This window comes from Typopeltis vanoorti, chromosome 6 (genome assembly GCF_054136105.1).
Source record: "Typopeltis vanoorti isolate ZY-2024b chromosome 6, IOZ_Tvanoo_1.0, whole genome shotgun sequence".
In the NCBI taxonomy this organism is placed as follows: Eukaryota; Metazoa; Arthropoda; class Arachnida; order Uropygi; family Thelyphonidae; genus Typopeltis; species Typopeltis vanoorti.
Window position 1 is genome coordinate 112,723,620 of NC_143554.1, and position 22,827 is coordinate 112,746,446.

The 22,827-nt window shown below is 34.8% G+C and overlaps 1 protein-coding gene across 3 annotated transcripts in view; it reads left to right on the forward strand.

Annotated features, from left to right (window-relative positions):
* LOC150105818 (uncharacterized) overlaps positions 1 to 18,251 on the forward strand; it is a 116,894-nt gene extending 98,643 nt beyond the window's left edge. For 2 of the 3 annotated variants that reach the window (XM_090393606.1, XM_090393604.1), the window contains exons 6-13: positions 1,972 to 1,998; positions 3,553 to 3,773; positions 6,835 to 7,006; positions 7,104 to 7,188; positions 7,555 to 7,761; positions 8,053 to 8,223; positions 12,974 to 13,181; positions 14,225 to 18,251. In XM_090393606.1, coding sequence (XP_090249732.1) covers positions 1,972 to 1,998; positions 3,553 to 3,773; positions 6,835 to 7,006; positions 7,104 to 7,188; positions 7,555 to 7,761; positions 8,053 to 8,223; positions 12,974 to 13,181; positions 14,225 to 14,501 — 1,368 coding nt within the window. In that variant the 3' untranslated portion in view covers positions 14,502 to 18,251. The remainder of the gene's footprint in view (positions 1 to 1,971; positions 1,999 to 3,552; positions 3,774 to 6,834; positions 7,007 to 7,103; positions 7,189 to 7,554; positions 7,762 to 8,052; positions 8,224 to 12,973; positions 13,182 to 14,224) is intronic. The other variant, XM_090393605.1, reaches the window with a different exon arrangement.
* The last annotated feature ends 4,576 nt before the right edge of the window (positions 18,252 to 22,827 follow it).

Consider the following 22,827-nt stretch of genomic DNA (forward strand, 5'->3'; position numbering starts at 1 on the left):
ATAAAAAAACGTTAAAAATAGACTTCATAGAGGGTTTTTATTTTGGTTATAAGAAATTAGGGTTAAGTACGATCTTCAAACTAAATAAAGAAATTAGATTTAACTAACGACTTCTTAGCTATATTTAGCCTTATACAGAATATAGGTGAAGGATAATATCCACATGAAGAATAAGAAATGTAACAGATGAAAGATGCATGTGTATCAATGGGGAAACTTTTCTGGTTCTATAATGCTAGACGACCGACAAAAGAAAGCCTATTATAGGTTTGATTCAAGTCGCCGACTATAAGAACTTTTTATAGGCCTTTTTTCAGAGGTTCCCGACTCAGTCGATCTTTGGATTAGGTAAGTAGAATTTTTCTCCCGAAAACTCGGTAATTCAGAAAAAAGTCGATCTCAGAACTTTTAACAACAATATGAATTGTTGGATCACGAGATGGCGCAAGATTGCTGCATTTTCGTCTCATTCAAAATCGTCGTTTGTTATGAGCTCGGCTATCGGTGACGATTATAGGCGGACACCGTATTAACAAGAATTTCTTAATCTCAGTTACAGTTAGAGGATTTACTTAGTTTATTTATTTTACACATCTGTTGAAAATGCTTAAGTTAATGATGGATTAAATAATAAGAGAAGTAGACAAAAAAATGGAAAAAGTGTGGAATACAAATTAAAAATGAAAAACTAAAAATAATTAGATACGCTGATCGTATCGTTTTGAAAATGCAGATGCTTTATAAAGATAAACGCACTTTATACCTTAGTAGGAAAGAAAAATATCAACAAAAAATTGTGACAGTTGCTATAGAAACAAATTGTAAATTACATATCAAACGGAAAATAAATGAATAAATTTATCAAATAAAATGTTTAGAGATAGAATTTAATAACTATGCATTACACACATGGGCATCCGTAGAAAATTTTCCGGAAGGTGGGGGGGGGGGAGAGACAAAGCTTGGAGACAAATAATTACATCAATAAATTTTTATTTAATTATTTAATTGTTTTTCACAAGTAGATCCGGGGACAAATGCCCCCCCCCCCCATCTGCGAACGCCCATGATTACACAAAAATGGCGTACAAGAACAAGCCATGAAAGCTAGTAGAAGATCTAGATGTCTGCAAGGATAAGAACATGAATAAAGAAACAAAAAAACAAAACAAAAATATCGAAGAAAACACCAGAGAGAAAAGAGAAATATCTGGGAACATTGAGGCGATGACAGAGAGAGAGATTCACTAACTTTAACACTGAAAAGAATAAAAATTAAATTCCATTCTAACAATAAAAGTTCAAGATATATGTGCGAGCTCAGCTTATAATAGCTATCACACACACACACACACACACACACACACACACACACACACTGGACGTTTGATTTGCTTTTGCAACTTCCAAAATCTGGAGATGGCCAGGCAAGTATTCTTAATTAAATAAGAGCACTTAAGAACCCATATAACTTCTTAAAAAGTTCCTGGGATGAGTATCCCAACACATTTATGTTTAGTTATTTTTACACCTGCGTTTTACTAAAACAGATACACTCTGTAGAGGATCGAAATGCTATGTAATTAAATCAGCGCTAATAGTCTGATATGAGAATTATCGATAGAATCACATTTGAGTAATATGATCATAATGGGAAGTGCAAGAATGTAACTTGAAGGTCATTTTGGACAAGCACGTTTGATTCACTATTGAAGGCGTTTATTATTTCTGTAGCAACTTTGTTTGTTTATTGAGTTGACTAAAGATTAAGTCTTTGATCGTGTCATGATTAATAATATGAACTAAATTTTTCATCTCTATTAGTTTTTATTTCCTTAAAATAACAACTATTTTAATAATTAAAATTACTCATGCAGTTCAGTATTCATTGGCAATTTCTGAATGTATGTTTGTTTCAATCTACATTCATTTGATATTTGTGTGTAATAAATATTTTCCGTTTCTTTCTAGGATCCACAGGAAAGCTCTCACCCGATGGTAAGTACTATTTAAATCTCTTTAATACGAATATTTATATATCCCATGTAAATAAAAGATGTTAACTTATTACATAATAAGATGATGATCGTAATTCAAAATAAGTCCTTCGTTATATCAAATAATAGTGATGATACACTGCTCTATGTGTATCGTTGCCTCTTGACGCTATTTTGCAAATAAACGTATCCAACTGTACAGTCTTTGATGGCGAGACTCAATCCCAATGATGATAGGGTCTTCTGGGGTAACAATGTCTGTGAGCCATGGATGGCTGGAGACTATGACAATTCTTCTTCTGCAGCTGATCTCACTTAAGTAGGGTTGCTGTTTTTAGTGAGTCGTCTCCATATCCTCCTATCATGGGCTGTAACCACATCTAAGTTCCCCATCCTCAAGTCCTCCTCCACCAGCTCTTTCCATCTCTTCTTTGGCCTCCCACGCTTTCTCCTTCCCTGCACATCCATCTGCATGACCTGTTTTCCCCCACATATTCGTTCCCCCTCCTCATCACATGATTAAACCATCTCAACTTTGCCTCCTGTATCTTCGCTCCTAAGTTCATAACTTTCACCGTTCCCCTTACATAGTCATTTCTTAGACGATCCTTTCTGGTCACACCTCACAGCCACCTCAGCATTCCCATCTCCTCTATTTCTATCCTGCTGATGTTATTTTTCCTCAGGGCCACAGTTTTTTCCATAACATACGTCATACTGGTCTCACTAATGTCCTGTAGATTTTGCCTTTCAGCTTGATCGGCATCCCTCTTATCGCATAGCACTCCAGTCATTTCTCGCTCCAGTTCTTCCATCCCACCTCCTTCTCAACCTCTCCATCCCTTTTCACAGTTGAGCTTAAGTATCTAAAGTCACTGACCTTCTTGATGACATTTCCTTCCAGCTCCAGATGTGTCTCCTGGCTGCCATCCACTTTGCAACACACATACTCTGTCTTACTTCTGCTCAGTCTCATACCTCTCTTCCAGTACTTTCCTCCAACTTTCTAGTTTGGCTGACACTTCTCTTGATTCTGCACACGGCACGATGTCATCTGCATACAACATAGTCCAAGGCGCGTCTTCTCTCACCTCCTCCGTCACCACCTCTATCACAATATTAAAGAAGGAACTTCAGGAAAAAAAAAATATTATGTCCAGCATACTCACCTAAGCAAGTATTGAATATAGGTGGGATACTGGATAAGCAAACAAGACGGTAGGAGCAAATGATTCTACTGCATCATCCAGAATTGATGTGAACGAATTACAACTACTTGAAGGGAACTGTTTGCTACATCATGTAGGTAGGCTATTTAGTCCGAAGCCAATCCAATTCGATATGATCAACACTCTCCATTATTATTATTATTATTATTATTATTATTATTATTATTATTATTATTATTATTGCAGATTGGATATATGATTCTTATATTTCAGAGTAAATCTTTAAGATTTTTACTTAAAATAAATTTTCTAAATCTTTATTACTTCGATAACGCATGCGCACAAGCTTAGTTTTTATATACCATTTATTTATTTATTTTAAATAGATGCCTGTACCTTCTTTACATCCTTGGCTGTCTTCTATGCCAGTAGTATCAGTCCTACCTGATCCTAGTAGTCCATCTGCATGTGCTAGGATACCTCTCCATTCGCCGATTGACCCAAACGAGAATATTACCGAAAGAGAAACTTTATCTAAAGAAAGCGAAGGTGACCTTCCTCTTAACCTCAGCAAACGGAAGATGTGTAATAAGAACAGCACAGAAAGGTTGGTTTCAATTTAATATTATGATGAGTCTTTTGACTCTGTTGAAGTCTGGTATTAATAATACTTAAATGGCAACGTGGTCGCTGTCAGTTTTGTATTTATAAAGATCCTCCGTAGCTCAATCGATATAGACGAAGCCCTTTGATCGGAAAAACCTGGGTTCGATTCCCGTCCAAGACTTGAGGAACTTTTATTTAGTCGCTTTCGACTAAAGATGAGTTAGCCGGTCTGATACGGAGGTTGGGGCTTTTATCACCCGGAAACTCGGGTTTTTCGTTCCCCAGAACAGGCAAACCGTCCCATGAACACACACACGCATCTACAGACATAGGGCACACCAGGAGGCATAGGGCTAACCACGCTATTCACGTACATACATTAAAAAGTGCCTAGGGCTCGAAACTGAGCTTTCTGGCATTGAGCTTTGCACATGTTCTTTGGTCCTTTCTATATACATTTTTATACACTCTTTTAGTATTATTTCTTCTATATTTATTTATTTCACATTCCAGATATTTAAGCAGAATACGCAATGCGTGAATAAATAAATTTGGCCATCTGTGTAAGTAAAGTACCTCCCTCCAAGTCTGCACCGTTTGTGGAATTATCCCAAAGCCTGTCATTAAGAAAACTATAATTTCTTCTTTTATTTTTTTATGGAACTAGAAATGTTCAATTCAGATCGGTTACACAGTAGATCAGCAGTAGTTTTTTTTTTTATTATTTTATATTATTTTCCATAAAACAAGGATATAAACAAAACACTTTAAAATATTTACAATAAACAAATAAATAAAGAGACTTCATATGTGAAACAAGATTAAGAAATATACTTCTCGGAGTTTACAAAATGTATCCGAAGGTTGGTGTGACTGGCATCTTATCATTACCACCAAGTACTCCCGTACGGTACAACAGTTTCAAGCGGCTATCGTGATAACTGTGCGGTAAGTAAGCATGTTTTTTTTTTGCTGTTGCAATTCTGACTACAGTTTGACAAAATCATTGGCAACACTCAGCTTTATAACAAGATGGAACTCCTCGCCCACACAATTTTTTTGATAATATCGTATTTTTTTATGACAATTCTCCAAAAAAACGGTTGTAAATTGTGCGTTAGTTAGCTGGTCGTGTGGTTAAATTTTTCACAAACATTGCTCTAGAGATCAGACACGATAACTTTTAGCCACTTCAGGCTTCCAATAAGCAGAGTGATGGTCATATAACTGGCGATGAAAATCATCTGCCACCTTTTTGCTGCAAAATGAGTAATTTTCTCATTGATAAGCTACCCCAGCGGTGGAATAATCGTAAAGGACATTCCTGAATTTTTTTTCGCGTAATTTTGAAATATCCTCTAATGTCTATATAACATAAATAACGTTTTGAAATGTAACTTACAAAAATATGTATTTTAGCCTTTCTTTTTGCTTGTTATTTTTTTCCAAAATCATAATCACCATGCTTTTAACAGTCCCTACTTACAGGAAGGAAGAAAAGGAGACACCACAGCTGTGCTTTGTGTGAATTCACGATATAAATGCGAGGACAGCGTTATATATCGTGAATTCAAGCTGCTGATTCAAATAGCGTTAGTTGTTACAAGACAAAATAATGTTATTACTTTTAAAAAACGTCAGAAACGAGTATTAAACATTAATAAGCAAATATCATAAGAGAAGACAATCTTATGTCCCCACTCTTGAAGACAAGCTTACAACTGCTGTTCAAATATTTTACCAGTTTTTGAAATCCTGTCCACATAACTCGAGGATATGACTTCTACAACTTTTGGAGAAGGCTACTTGGTCTTTCTCCTTAGAAAATAATAAGTACTGTTGGTCTAGGAGATAATCCATTTCTGGTAATCATAAACCATAGTAGATTCGGCCAGCGATAATGCTATAAAATAAATAATAAATCCGCTAACTCCTTTTATTCCCCAAATAGAGTGGGCGGGGCTGTTTATCCCTTCCTTTTTGAAAACTGGGTGGGGAACAGCCAATTTTAACCCTTAGCCAATCAAGGACACCTTGGCCCAAGACGGTCAGTGATTTTCATCGACATCTGGGGAGGAGAGTAAGAGTACAGCAAACAACTGCTGCCATCTCTTGATTCCAGTCATAACAATATATATTATTGTTTGAAACAGCGCGAGTTCTGCGATCGCTTTTCTTGAGTTGCGGTATTAAAGATCCGAATTTTTCGGACGGAAACCCTACTTGCCGTGCTGGAGATCGATTAATTCGGAACCAGTAGAAGAAAAGCTTAGAAAAATTTTTTTCTAGTCGGCGAGACTCAGTAACTCAGACAGTATAGACGAAGCCCTTTGGTTAGAGAGACCTGGGTTCGATTCCTGTCAGTGATGTGAGGAACCTTTATCTGGTCTCTTTCGACGAAAGGTGAGTTAGTTGGTCTCATACGGAGGTAGGTTTTTTTTTTTCACCTGGAAACTAAGGTTTTTCGTCCCACCCCAGAACAGACAAATCGGCCAGTGAACTCATTCAGCTAGAGACACAAGACACACCGGAAGGCACACGGCTAACCTTCTTATCGAGTTGCGGTTGCGGTTGCAAAGTCCAAGAATACATACTTGGAAAGATCGTGGGCGCTTAAGTGCCTGTTAGGACCACTGATAGGATAAGTCGGCGACTAGAATCGAACTGAGATCGGCCTTTCTTTGGGAAGCCTAGATATGGATGCAAACTCCATTTCTACAGGGCTACATAGGCCTTGCGACAGTGTTTAAAAATAAATAACCTGAGTTCGATGCTGCTGGGCTAAGACTAGATCGTACAATTCTATGTTTAACATATATTTTCTATACTCTAGCAACAGTATCAAGTGCTAGCTCTAAGAATTATACTGGACTACGATAATGCAACTGAGTTTTAACCATATCTTGTTAATTGATATCTCATTTTATATTCATAATCATGCAGTAGTTTAAAATGTGAATTTTTTTCTCTCACGATTGCATCGAACTTTATGAATTTAGTGAACTAATTACGGACTTTAGTTTGTTTACTGTGAGCTAACTATACATTTTTGTTATTTTTAGCTGCGTTTCAGACGCTACTATAGGAAAACTTCCAGAAGGTTATGGATCATCACATTCACATCCATCCCTGGGATTGGGCTGTAACTATTCAACTCCTGGCTCAGTATCAAGCATTACGGCCATCATGACAGCTGCTCATCTTCTTAGAACACCGGAGACATTATCTCTACCAGTAAGTTTCCATACACATTTATTTCGCACAATGCATCAACTTTAAAAACACAATATTATTAAAGATAGCGGTTAATATATCGGGAATTAATTTTCAGATGAAAACAGCACAATTCCTGACAAGTGGACAATACGGGTCGTATTCTCGTCAGTTACCACCTCCAACTTATGTAGATAACTTAGGTAAGCCTAAAATAAGCATTCCGTAGGCATGAATAATACTAAACTGTCAAATGTATCTTATTTATTTTTTTATTTTATTATATTATTATTTTTTAAATATGTTTTTTATTTTTAGAATATTCTTTATGCTCTAACCAACTTATTAACGTCATAACTGTAGTCTTAATTAAAATATCTCACTGAAAGTGAGATATTTCGATTACTGTTGCATTTTTTTTCCGTATGTGATAAAAGTTCTGTTTAAAGGTTGGATTTTTTTCTTCTTCTTATACATAAAAGAATAAATTTGTGTCATTTCTGCATGATTGATAAATGCCTAAGTTGTTCTTTGTCTTTATATCCTTTCATTAATTCGTTTTTTTTTAGGAAAAGATCCACCGTTTACGGATTGCTCGTCTTTCTCTAGTGAGAATGGAAGACAGACACCAGACAATATGTCGCCTCTTCAAGGAAAAGGATTTCCTCTTTATACGTACATGACTCAGGGACCTAGAGCTCTTACTAAGACCTCTATAAAGGATATGACCGAATCTGAAGGAGAGAAAAAGGGAGACGTCCATGTTACATGCCAGAGTGAGTATTTCATATTATGAACAATGTGATAAAAGGTGTTTTCTTATTATATCCTAAAAACAAACAAAAAATGCGAATAAGAAACATTATATATTATACTTTCTTGAACATATTCCAGAATCTGTTTTTATTTGGATATTAAAGAATTTTAAAATCATTCATTAAAAGAAATGTAAAATAACTTGGTTATTAGAATATATAACTTCGCTACATAGCTATAAACCCTAGCTATAAATAAATACTTTTTAATAATTCTATTATATCTGATAAAAATCTTACATATCTCATAAGCAGGTAAACTATTAGGCGCTAAGATAATACGCCAAGCCAAGAAAGATGGAGAAAGTAAACCACATATTAAGAGGCCGATGAATGCATTTATGGTATGGGCAAAAGATGAAAGGAGAAAAATTTTGAAAGCCTGTCCAGATATGCACAACTCAAATATCTCTAAAATATTAGGTAAGTTTCGTTGGTATAATGTATTTTAATGTGTTTTCAAATGGAAGAAGTTTCGTCTTTCCAGGTTTTTGTTTTAAATTTTAAATTTTGGCTATGTAAAAAAAGTGCATTATTATAAAATTAATAGAATATTAACTTCTTAACAAAATTAGGAGTTTATTTTTAATTGACTATGTGGATTTACAAGCTACACCAAATATTTTTTCACAGTCATTTTCCTAAAAAGTTATGATGACTTTAAAAAAATTACTTTTTTTTTTTTTGTGCTTATTTTGCGAAAAAGATGGCGGCTCGTTTGTTAATGTTGTGATTACGATAAGACGATTTCAGTTTTGATTCCAGTTTATCTGATTATCGTTCAGAAAACTTTTAAGTGCAAAATTTTGCTACCTATGCTGGTAGATCAATTTGATCTATGGGATATTTACATTGGGCTCTAGGACCCATTTCTCAAACTTTATTCTAACATAGTTATTATCTCCTATCAGACATATCAAAACCTCTCAATGAAAGCATATTCGAAGAAGTTTACAGGGAATTTCTAAGATCAGGAAAACTATTGAGCGACAACTAGCCAGGGAAAGTAAAACTGTTAAATACATCCCCCCCCCCCCACCTACAGCAGTCACAGAGGATAGGATGGATGATTTAAATGATGGAAGTATGTTGACTGAACCAGAATTAGGACACTCCACGAATATAGAGGATGCTGAATCCTTAGATAATACTCCGCAGTTTTTGGAAACCAACACAGAATTCCAAACGGTCAAAAAGAAAAGGAAAATCCCCTCTACTGCAGATACACCCAAAACTGCGGAGATAGAACCAGATAATGAACTTGAAGAAAAGGTACCTCCAGTCGTCCTAAGTGTCAAGGAGCACTGGACGTCCGTTGCATCCGCACTGAAATCTTCAGATATCACCTTCATTAAAGCCACAAACACAGAAGAAGGGATTCGCATACAACCTAAAACATCATCAGACTACAGAAAAATGACCAAACTTCTAGACAACAACAACCTGCCATATCACACTTTTGCACTCAACAGTGAGAAAAATCTAAAAGTAGTATTAAGGGGAGTAACTGAAACATTACAAATAGAAGACCTCACTTCAGACCTCCAATTTAAGGGATTTAGCCCAATTAAAGTCAGCCGAATGCGGAGAGCTGATAGAACACCCTATACCCTAATTCCGGTGGAAATAAGTAAAGACCAAAAACATATATACAATCTCTAAACCATCTGTGATCTAGTCATAAAAGTTGAGGCATTGAAACATAAATCAACTGCAACCCAGTATCATAGATGCCAGAAGATCGGGCACGCGCAACGATGCTGCAAGGCTGAATTTCTTTGCGTGATGTTGTGGCAAACACGCATCAAATGAATGCCATAAACCCCGCACACTTCCAGCAAAAGTGTGCAGACTGCGGAGGACCACACCCTGCAAACTATAGGGGCTGTATAGCATTTCCTCAAAACCAAAAGATACAACTCAAAACCAGTAAACCTCTTCAAGAACGCACGTCCTCCCATCAAGCCATAGTCTCCACAACGGATGGAAGATCGTATGCTGAAGTTACAAGATCAACCTTCCAAAAAGACCCAAAACTAAATCAGTCACTGCAAACCAACAGACCTATCCTACTGAACATAACAAGCCACTTAGGTGAAATGCTTGCTGAACTCCGACAAACCAACCCAACTCAAGGATATCATCTTAAGGCGCACACAATCACTCCTTATGAAAATTCTTAATGGATAAGTCAAAAAAAAACCGAAATCGTTACAAATTATTTCATGGAACGCAAATGGTTTATCTATCAAATTACAGGAGCTGCAGGAGTTTGCAGCAAAACCCAAGCAGGCATCATCCTCATAAATGATACACATCTTCGTCCAAGTGACAAAATCAGAATCAACGGTTATAGCACTTACCATACAGACAGATGCTTTTGCTAGAGGTGGAGGCACTGCCATCTTTGTGAAAAGACACACAAAACATAATTCAATAGCCGAACCCCAAACAGAACACATGGAAACCACAGGAATAGAAATGCATATGGAAAACACAAGCAGCATTACGATATATGCAGCCTACAACTCCCAAATAAAAAACTCCTTGAATCTGACTTAGATGTGCTACTAAATACAGGCAGAGCAGAGCAGAGCAGAGCGGAGATTTTAATGCCAAACATTCAGTCTGGAACAGCAGAAACTCAAATATAAACGGAAGAATACTCAACTCTTACACCACTTCAAGAAATATAACAGTAATAGGACCCACTGAACCCACACATTACGGAGCAACCGGACGTCCTGATGTACTAGATATAGCTATATTAAAAAACATAGCGCACAGCTATCAGATACAAGCAATCAACGACTTAAGTTCTGATCATAACCCCATCATATTACAACTAGGCGCCATACAAGATTTAACGGAAAACACCACCGCATTTATAAATTGGAAACAACTTCCCTCAGCCTTCCAGAAAAACCTTGGTCCAATACCGCATATAACATCTGCCGAAGATATAGAAAAAGCAGTGAAAACTCTTGAAAAACAACTACTGACAGCTATAACACAGGTAACAAATATAACCAAAGGTGCACCATCAAATAAACTCCCAGAGTTTATTTGATGGTGCAAATAAACTCTTATTAACAGATTAAGAAGACAATATCAGAGAACAATAGACCCAGCGGATAAACAAGCAGTCAATAGAGCAACAAATCAGGTTCGATATGCCCTAAAGGACCACGTAACGAACTCTGGAATAACAAAATTCACCAATTAAACACAGAGGATCAATCAATATGGAAAATGATGAAATCACTCCGTTCAAAGCGTTTTACATTTCCTCCAATCCAAGGTGAATCTAATGTTGTCTACAACGACGAGGAAAAAACTGAAGCATTTGCTGACAGCTTAGAAAAACAATGCAGCCCCAATTATATCAATACAGATATAAATTTCATAAGTAAAATTAAAGCCTCCCTCCAATCCAATAACAAATCCGTGTCACCAACAGAAATATATGAGATTTTAAGAAAACTAAATAACAAAAAGGCTCCGGGTCCAGATGGAATAACAAACAAAGTGCTCAAGCTACTTCCCCGCAAAGGGGTTATGCATCTGGTAGCCATCATTAATGCCATCCTCCGGCTAAATTATTTCCCAGAGCGATGGAAAATTGCCGACGTTTTCCTAATTCCCAAACCTGGAAAAAATACGCAGTTTCCTGAAAATTACAGACCAATCAGCCTTCTTTCATGCATAGGTAAGATGGCCGAACGTGCTATTCTCACACGGGTTCAAGAGACAATAGATATCAACCATGCCATTCAAGATGAACAATTCGGCTTTAGGAAATATCACTCCACAACACTACAAATTTACAGAGTTATCGAACATATAACCCAAGGGTATGAATGGCACCAACACACTGGCGCAGTTTTCCTGGACATCACTCAGGCATTTGATAGAGTGTGGCATCACGGACTAATTTTTAAACTACACGAAGTTGGTATTCCATTACCACTAGTTCTACTTATCAAATCATATCTAAATAACAGAAAATTTAAAATAAAACTCAACGGTATCAGATCCACAGAGAGGAGAATCACGGCCGGAGTCCCTCAAGGCTCTCTGCTATCTCCCCTACTCTTCTCCATATACATGGCAGATCTCCCCAAACTGTCCCCAGCTATCACCGCTCTATATGCCGATGACACAACCATTATAGCCAGATCCCTCCGTCCACACCTGGCCACAATCAAGCTGCAGAGAGCAGTCAATGAATTGGAGGATTGGTATACCAAGTGGCGTATCGCAATTAATCCAAACAAAAGCTCTGCAGTACTTTTCACCAGATGTAAAGCAGAACCGAATGCAAGCATACAAATGTTTGGTAAAATCATCCCTTGGCGCAATTCTACCAAATATCTGGGAGTTCATCTTGATAGACGTCTAAACTTCAAGTCATATATGGATAGTGTCGCCACTAAGGCAAGTCAGACCATAGCACAGCTATAATCACTTTTGAATAGGAACGGCTTCCTAAGCATAAGCAACAAAATTCTCCTTTACAAATGTAATCAGACCGCAACTAACTTACGCCTCTCCAACCTGGGGTCACACGACTAAAAGCAACATCAACAGACTTCAGATAATCCAGAATAAATGCCTAAGAATGGCATTTAATGCCCCATGGTTCATCAGAAACACCCAGTTACATCAAGAAACCAATCTTCCAGATATTAAGACCTACATGACAAGCATTGCGGAGAAATTCTTCACAATCACGGATAATCACCCAAATCAGCTAGTTCGACAGGCAGCGGACTACAAGCCCTCAGATCGTTTGAAACATAAAAAAACCGAAATCCTCCATCGCAAGAGAAAGCTGATACAGCCTCAATGCTCACAATGAGCGGGTAAATTACCCACAATAATCTCATCACCCACAATCTAAAATCTAGGTGAAGGGATAAACAGTCAAGGACTCAGTCCAACAACCAATTAAGTTCAAAGTTCAAAGTTAAATTACATTCTTGAAAAAAAAATTACGTTTCTTATTCAAATAAAATTAATTTAAATAATTTAAATAGTAATTTAAATAATAATAATAACTAGTCAGTTTAATAATGCTATAATTTAAATAACTAGTCACTTAAACAATTATTAAATATATATTTAGATACATGATATAAAAAGACAAAATTAAATTTTTGTTTTTTTATAGGCGCCAGGTGGAAGGCGATGTCGAATTCCGAAAAACAGCCTTATTACGAAGAACAGTCAAGGCTCAGTAAAATGCATATGGAAAAACATCCCGACTATCGGTACCGACCGAGGCCTAAACGGACGTGCATTGTGGACGGCAAAAAGCTTCGAATATCTGAATACAAGCAGATGATGCGTGCGCGTCGTCAAGAAATGAGAAGTTTATGGTAAATAGCTAATCATTATGCAGGCTTAGTCGTATGTTGGCAGCCTTATGTATATTGAAAAAAAAAAAAAAGTAATAATTCGTAAGACCATTTCCTTCTTTTTTCGATTTACTCTGTTGTTTTGTGGAGTTAGTTAAATATTAAATTTAGAAAGCCATTTAACTGTAACAAGCGCCCGTTTATTCCAGAACCGAATTCCATTTCGCGTGATTTGAAGCAAATCAGCAGCTGCTTCATGCATAAAAAATTGTTTTCTTATGACTGTATACACAGTAACTATACAGAAGACAATTCCCCCTCACACACACACACACACACACACACACGCACGCACCGAATATATATATATATATATATATTGTGAAAACTCTTTTGCTTGCTTTCATAGTGGGGGAACAAGCAGACGAAAAAGCATCGTATGAAAAAACAAACAGTATTTCTTCACTGATAACACACCTACCAAACGGAAATATAAAAATGCAGAACAATGTAGCGGTACTGTACTTGGATGCCATAACGGTTACTTTTCCAAGTAAACTTTTGTGCATTTTGCGACATTTTATTAATGCGTCTGCTGAAAATAAACGTTGTAATGTATAATGCATATTAACGGCATGCTGATTTTTCCTGAATTTAATTTTAGAATCTTCGCATAACAATAAACAGGCGACTATTTTCAAACATGCGTTTACATGTTTGAAAATATTATGAAATAATATTTTCAAACCAGGTGTTTGAAAAGTAATGTAATGTTATTTAATAATGTTTTTTAATAACTATTATAAGCAGAGTTATCACAGTTTTCAAGATAAAATTATATACATTTACAGTGTAGTGGCAAGATGCGTAAGTATAGAACTCTCTTTCTTTCTCTCTCTCTCTGTCGTCTATAATTTCCAAGAGTCTAAAGGGAACAATTTGTTTAAGATTAAAATATTTTTAATGCACAGAAATTCTTTTTATTCATTAAAAATACGTCAAAATTGCTACGGAAGTATATTTTATCTATTTTTTTAAATATTTATTTATTTATTTATTTTCAGGTATCAAGAAAACGGAAGTATATCTCTATTAGAATCTCCTACACTGGTCAACACTGCAAGTATGCCACCATTTCTCCCTACAACTAGTGTTGCCCCAACGACATCTTGTGATCTATTTACCTCACAAAACATTAAATCTCCTCCACCCAACACCAGTTCAGATCTACTGCTGTCCACTAGTACGCAAGCTACTCGGTCACTGTCAAACATTGGTATTATAAATACCACAACAGCCGCGAGCAATCACTGTTCACTGGCAATGGAAACATCAGTGTAAATCTGGGGAGAAAGAACTAAACTAAAACATGAACCCCGCTGAGCCACTTCCATGTGAGGAAACAGGCATATTACGTGTTTTCCAGTGAAGAAATACTTAAAAGGTGATAAACTGAAGCAGAGAAAGAAGTTCAAAGGTTGTTTCTGAAAACGTCAAATTGCATGTCAATATGTATGTAGTGATAATTGTATAAAATAATCTAGTTCATGACTATAGATATAGTCATATAAGATTATATATATGCTATATTATGATATTATATCAAAAGTTCGGTCTTACTATTCCCAATCTAATTTTACAAATGTACGTTGCACATGGATTTAAAAAAAAAAAAAAAAAACTGGTATATTTTAAAAACACAATGAAAAATGTTAAGGTGAATGAGAACGATTTTTGTCAAATGTTATTAATATCAAAAAGCAGAAGTAGTATTATTAGATTTCAATAAGATAACATTTTTGAAACGACAGATTTGTTTAAACCCCAAAGCATGTTATAAACCAAATATAAATTTCTATCAGTTTTATGGACTGAAATGTATAATATTATATGCTCAAGATGGATATTTCTCTAGTCCCTCAATGGTAAAATGTTTGGGTCTTAATCCAATTTGTTAAATTTTGAATGTTAATCTAAAACGTAATTTATGTATTATTAACAGATTTGCTTTTTAACAAAGATAATAACTGTTAGTTCATCAGGATCGTTATTAATTCCCAATCGATTTAGCTCAGATGACGTTGAATATTTCAATTATCTTCACTTATTTGAAATAATTATGTATTGCTTGAAACTAAGGGGAAAAAAAAAGACACCGAATTTATCTCTTCTCACTTATTCTTGCTGTTAATCCATTGAATAAAATGGAACTGTTTTTAAAATAACTAAATCAAATCTGTCTATGATGAAATTGTTGATATTAGACTGTTAAATGTTTTTCTCATCCCGATTTCGAATTAATATTTAAATGTAATAGTTTTAGGTGCACATTTGGGATGCTAATTTCACTAAAATGAAATAGGATTAACTTGTATTAACTAATTAAATTATAACTTGAAGCTTTGTTTTCAACTCGAATATTAAGCTTTCTTTGAATACTCAAAAATAGCCAAAGAGACCAAAAAACTATTTAAATGCTACATTAATATCAAATTTTAATCATAGCAGAGGTATTTCAACATGAAATACAAACTACGTTATGTATGTGTACATTCAACCAATAGGAAACGCTTAGCCAATATTTGTAATTATTTTCGCACATATCCGTTTGAAAAGATAAGGATTTCCCTTTTTGATTAATAAAATAAAAGAAAATTAAATAATATAATCTAAAAGATATTTTGTTCGTAAAGTTTTAAAATTTTGAGAGAATTACACCATACAAATATGCACAGACTTATTATATAAGAAAAAGACTCGGATTTCTGAAGTAATTAGGAATAAACATGATGGAGAAGGATGAAATTCTGGGAGGGTAATGAATGGCAATGCTGTAGCCAATGAAGTTCTAACCGAGGCGCGGCTATTGCTGTTATCCTCCTGCCATGATCAGAGCTTTAATAGCTCAATAACACCTTATCCCTACACTGTCCTCTACAGATAACGGGGAAGATGAAAAGCATTCTTGCTTCGCCCCTTTAAGCCAGTCCTTATAAGGACTATAAGGATAAGGACTGAAGTAATCATGATATTTGCTATTATTATATGAATCAAAAAATCGACGCTAGTTTCGCTGATGAGTTTGTTTTTAAATTAACCCAGATTATTCACGTTAAGGTCATAACGAATTGACAGCTTGTTGATGTTGCATTTCTGTCTGTGTGCTTTACATGGATTTATTAGTTAACGTGCTTGTTTCTTATGATTAGCATTTTAAAACTACTTTAAATCTTGAAATGTCATTTGTTTTAAAACGAATATCTCCTGTAAGAATCTCAGTTTTTCTAACATTATAAAAAATACGAAATCATATTTGTGATATGAGAAATTGCATAAATATATTGATTTTTTTTTATTCGTTTTTGTTTCTCTTTTAAGTAAATGATTTTTTTTTTTTTTTGCTATCTAATTACTCAGAACGCTGAGGGTGCATATAAGAAGTTTTGTTTACATCAAAAAATCCTGCCATATTCCAGATCATATACTAATTTTATTTATTTATTTTTTCATATGGCTCACAAAACCGTACTTCTATTCTCATGAACAGTGTCTAGAGGCAAATAAAAATTAGTTTATCATTATTATCATATTGTTTATATGCATTCTCAAAGTGTGTACCGGATATTATGATATTACTACGTGATTAGTTTGCATTATCAGCTTCCTATCAACAATTATCTTCCAAATTTATGTAGTATTTGTCAGATTGCTAATATGGTCACAAGTAACATTTCAGTCCTCTAAGGCACTTTTCAACTTCATTAATCCACCTATATCTCAGTCATGTTCTGGGTCTTTTGCTCATCCTAGCATCAAATATGTGCTTCTCCGGTCTTTCCATTATATTCTGTTTACGTAACCACATCACTTTAGATTACACATTCTTGAATGTTTATATTGTCGAACCCGGTTCTAAAAATTACTTGTTAGAAAGTTTGTCGAAACAAAAATTGCAAACAGGACACAATACAATGCCATAAATAAATTCAGTTTATAATCACTTACAAATTGCATATGTATATCATTTTGTTGGGCTATAAACGTTTTTTTTCCTCTGTAGTTAGAATTTTTGCGCTATCTGAAATTGTCATAGAAATGGCATAAATCAGAAAAGGGTTTCAAAGATGGGAAAGCAAGTACGTGGATGCATTTAAGCAGTTGAAAGAGGTGTAACCTCAATAATCCTATTTAATATGCCATTAAATGGAAGTTATTCATTACATCAGCAAAGAATTTTGGTTGCATTCAAACATTGGGAATTTAGTAAACTTAACGCTTTCATATTTGTATCAAACTCACATCATATTCCCAGTATTCAAAGAAAGCTTAATATAGTTGAAAATTATATTTGACATAAAATGACAATTTATTCTTGTTAGTATGAATTTGCATTATGTTGGCATGTTTAATATAAATATAATCTAAAACTCAAATTACAAAATGTAGAAAATATTTATTTTTATTAGTTATTTTGAATTTGTGTGTGTGTGCTTGAAAATAAACTCACCTTTGCATTTACTTATAGGTAAGTATGAACTCGCCAGTACACCATTTAGCCTAGACGCGAATGACCTATTGCTCACATCATCTGTCAACTAGTAGAAAAACACCATTCAGCTGTGAGCTTACATAAAGTGCCATATCATATATTGATGTTCCTATCAAACGTAATATTTTATAACCTTTGCCTCCACTAATTGCTCATCATTTGGTATTTAACCTAGTCCATGGTGTTCAGTGAAGCTTGGGGAAAAAAAAAAAAGTACGAATTGCAAAGAAAAGATTTTTTTTTAAATAAAGCAAGAATGGTGTGAAGATATGTCTCCGTTGAAATGGCAATTCGTGTTTTAACTGCTTCGAAATGCCTGTAATGGTAATGAACGCTATCGAGCTATGCCTTATTAGGCTCATTATTCAAAAACGTTATGTAGATTTTTTTCAAAATCGGAAAAGTGATGTCACTGTGCATCAGTACCGTATCAAGCGAATGTTGTGAATATAATGTAATGTATTATTTCCACTCATTATTTGTTTCATTTGTAATAATCCGTATTGTTGGTAAAAGAGAAAGAAATATATGTCATTTTAAATACAAAACTATGTCTCTCTGTGTGTGAATTATTCGAACCACCTTAATTTTTTTTTACTGTGTGTATTTTATATTTTATATAGAACATGATTTTTCCCCTCCACCTTAACTAAAGCATGTACTAATTCAACTTTCTGCTTTCTTCCTACGTATATAAGTATCGAAATAACACACACACACGCACACACCATACAATATGTATACTTAAAACAGTACAATTTATTCCTTTTAAAAATAACATTTCTAGCTGAAACTGATACCGTAACTGCGTACTTGTAAGTGAGACGCCTGGTGAATTTATATTAGCTGGTATCAAATGTTCATTGCCTTTCCAAGCGTTTATCTTTCAATTCGCAATTATATTTCCCCATGGTTATATTCTTTTTCGGAGATAAACTATGAATAAAGGTTGTCGTTTGGACCATATATTCATCGTCTATTATATTATAGTTCCAATTACAATGAAATTGGGACGTTATAAATCATTAATTTTAGACAACATTGTTTTATTATGACGACATAGTTTACTGGAATGCGTGCATTTTTTTTTTTTAATTTTTATTTATTTATCTTTTTTAAGAATAACCATTTCAAATATATTTAGGGACTGTGATCTATTATTTTTAGCGGAATTTTCTATTCAGGATACCCTTCTGTAGTCGAGCTAGTGAAGATTTCGGTACTTCAACTACAATACATTATTTTCTCGAGACGCCATAGTTATTCACGAACTTAAACTGAAAACAAAGCGGTAAGCTTCCTAGAAGCAGTATTTTGAAATCAGAACCAAAAGTAGTTTCAAAAAATAAGACTAAATTTCACATTTTTATATTGTTATTTTCTTGATAAAAGAAACCTCCATTTTTTTAAATTTTTTTTGTCTTTATATTCTTAGAGCTTTTAATAGGAACTTGTTTACTTTTTAATAGAGGCTATACTCTACTCATTATTCAACAATATAGCAGTATCAGCAGATGACAAATGATTGTTCTTTTGATGAAATGTTAAATATAATATGGTTCAATCTGCAGTCTTTTTATACTGAAAGTTATTTTGATAAAGTTTAGAGTGAATCACATCACCTACCCAAATGCATTATCTTATTTTTAATCCCAGTTCCTGAAAAGTCTGAACAGTAGTCATTTTCTTATTGGGATGACGTTAACTTTGTTTTATTGTAATGCATGTTATTACTTCACTCGATAGACGATGTTAGATGTTTTTTTCATTTTATGAATTTTTTTTTTTTTTTCAGACGCCAAATTCGAAAATTAGACATTGTTATTTTTATTATCTACTTTTTTTTACCAACTTTTTATTATATTTTATTTTATAATGTGATTTAGTATAACATGAGTGCTAACATTCATATCACGAAATGTTTTTGTTTGGTTTAATACTTTTGCTAAAGGAAGGATTATCCAAGAAGAGTAGCGACTTGTTGAAACGCTATAACTAGCTTCTGCCACACATTTCTGATCCTGCATCCAATAATTTCTATATTTTTAGACCATTGAAGGAGCTCTTGACTGGTAAGCGATATACAACTGATGGCAATGTGCAGTATACGGTAATTTTCTGGTTAATGATACTTGCTACCAATTTCTTTTACTACTGACATGATAAATGCATAATCATCTTTGGCAACTAAATGAAAAACTGATGCGTGTTATAACCGACTTACGTATTATGCACACGTCTATATCGGAATAGTCCATTACATCAGTGTTTTTTGCTAAGTAATATCCTCCATTGTTCTCCAGTTATTCATCTTCATCAAACCTGGTTCTGCTATTTTTGCCTCTTCTCCTAAGAAAAACTTATAGTTTCAAGTGTAGTCACCAGTGTGCACGGTTGCTAAGTGGCTATGCAATTCAGAACCATATGCCTGGGAAAGGAGTGTGAGTGTCCTGGGTTCGGTTCCTGTCGCTGACGTGAGGAGCTTAAGGATCTTTCTCAGACATAGCCAAGTTAGTTGGTCATGGGCATGGACTGCAGGATTTTTCTCCCCAGTTTATCTGGGGTTTTTTCATCCCTCAAGCAGACAAACCGGCCTTTAGAACTCAACGCTTCTACAGAAACCCTTGACACCATGGGGTAAATAGGGAAAAAAGAAGAAGAAGAAGAAGAAGATTCTAGTCACCAATTTCCTAAACCGTTCTTCGACCAGTTACCAAATTAATCGATTTTTGGCATAGGAAAGTCTGAAAACTAAGACTTTCGGCCCTGCATCTCAAAAACTACAGTAGAACCCATACAATTACAGACATTGTCCAAAATATCAGTGGTTGGGTTTTGCTTGGGCCACAAGATGGTGGTAGTTGTCTGCCATTCTCTCTCTCTCCCTCTGAGAAGCTTTCATTCATTGATTGCTTGGACTCACTATTATGAAGGCTTGAAGGATCGAGACTAGCTTACTACCTATCTTTAAAAGTACAGGAGCTCTACCTATTCCCTTTGAGTAATAAAAGGTACTGAGGACTTATTCACATTCCAGATGTATTTATATACTTTCCAATGATTCAGGCACACCTCAACAAATTTGAAAATCACCTTTTTTGCAACCTCTTCAATGGAAGTTGCCAGCAAGTTATCAAATATGTCTTGACATCCTTTTGATGAAATAATCGATTTTGAGGCAAAATTGCATTTTCAGAAAAGTATAGTTTGTAGGAGAAAGATCAGTGGTTGTAGAAAATGGTACATCCTGTAAAATCTTATGACAGAATATGATAAAAGCATGTAGAAACAATATATATCAGTACAATATATATCAGAAACAATATATATCAAAACAATAATATCAGTCAGCATGTCTTGCCAATTTACATATAAATATTCATAAATTGAATTTGAAAGAATTTTAATCTCGTTCATAGCATTGATATTTACTTTAAAACATTTTCGTAATTAATAAAATGCCGAATAAACTGGTACTACTTTACTCAATAGTATAGGAATATCTTACAGAATAATTTTTTATACATATTTAAAATAATTAAAATGAACATATAAAAATATACGCTAATTTATATAACAGGATACCAGCGAACATTCATGGTAACTTTAATGATGTTAGGTCTGAAAAAGGAAAGCCTTTAAGTCTAGTCCAGTTATACATTTAGTCAACTCTCTAGATTTTATCTTAAATAACTTTGGTTTTAACCAAACAGTTCAAGAAATCATGTAACATATTATAATTCAAATAACCATAATTAGGATTAAAAAAATCGCTCATCGACTAGCACATGTAGAAATACACTGAACTAGAGCGATGATGCAAGGGCAAAGGGGAATGCGGTAAATCAGATTGTGTGTGTGTGTGTGTGTGTGTGTGTGTGTGTGTGTGTGTGTGTGTGTGTGTGTGTGTGTGTGTGTGTGTGTGTGTGTGTGTGTGTGTGTGTGTGTGTGTGTGTGTGTGTGTGTGTTGTAAATAATCTGCATTCAACAGAATATCACTATAATATGAAATTTTGTTTAAATAATCTTTCTGGTTGTTTTAGGGCTGGCTATAAAAGATCCTGAATTAAGTCTGCAACGTGTCTTCACTGTAAGATTTTGAAGAAAAAAAACAGCTAATGCCTTTTATTCCCTTATAAGGAGTAGGCGAGGCCTTTTAACCCTATTTAGCTTTTGGAGACTGAGTGGGCAGTTCAATCTCCACCGGTAGCCAATCAGAGATAGCTGGCCCAAGGCTATCACTAATTATAAGTGCCCACCGATAAAGAGACGGGCAAACAGGTGATGCCATTCTTGGTACCTAACCCTAAAAGGATGTGTTGCTGTCTGATATAATGTGAGTTCTACGGTCGATTTTCTTGAGTTTACGGGACGAAAAAACCCGCTTGCCTCTGCCAGAGATCGACTATTAAGATATCAGTATTTCTCTCATTTCCTTCAGGCTTTAAAAACTGCTGAAATCCTTCAAAATATTAATCTAATCAAAATACATTACAAATTCACCTGTAATGCATTCATGTCATTTCGTCAACATTTAATAAAACACAGTGTCTTTTAGCTGTGAATGTATATACACGACTATGTATATGGATAGAAAGAAGGAAGACAGCCATTTCTGGTTATAACTATCTTCCAAAGAAAGAAAGAATGAATGAACGGATTATTATTACTATAAGAAATTTCCATGCAATTCCAAACTCACTGATGAGACCTCAATAAAGGTTGAAACCGGTCTGGGTAGTGACCTCTCATAATGTAGAACAGTAATACAGCTCCTAGGAGCTGGGTTTCACATTATGAGTAAATACCAAGAACAGTGATCAGAGCTTGCTCCACCCTTACTATGAGTTGTCCCCATGTTGCACTAGCATATGGACTATCCAGGTATTTGCTTACGCTTGGATTCGCCGAACTTTATATAGTTTCTATATTCGGCATGAAACTCTTTGAGTTTCTTATTCGGCTATGAAACAATATGGGATATAATATCCCTTAACTTAAATAATTAAACAGGTAGAGTTTATTTCCTTGGTTAATATATTGGGACCTTATGTAGGCATTAGTGAGACCTGGCTATCAGAATCAGATGTAGTTACTGGTATTGAGTGCAAAGTGTAC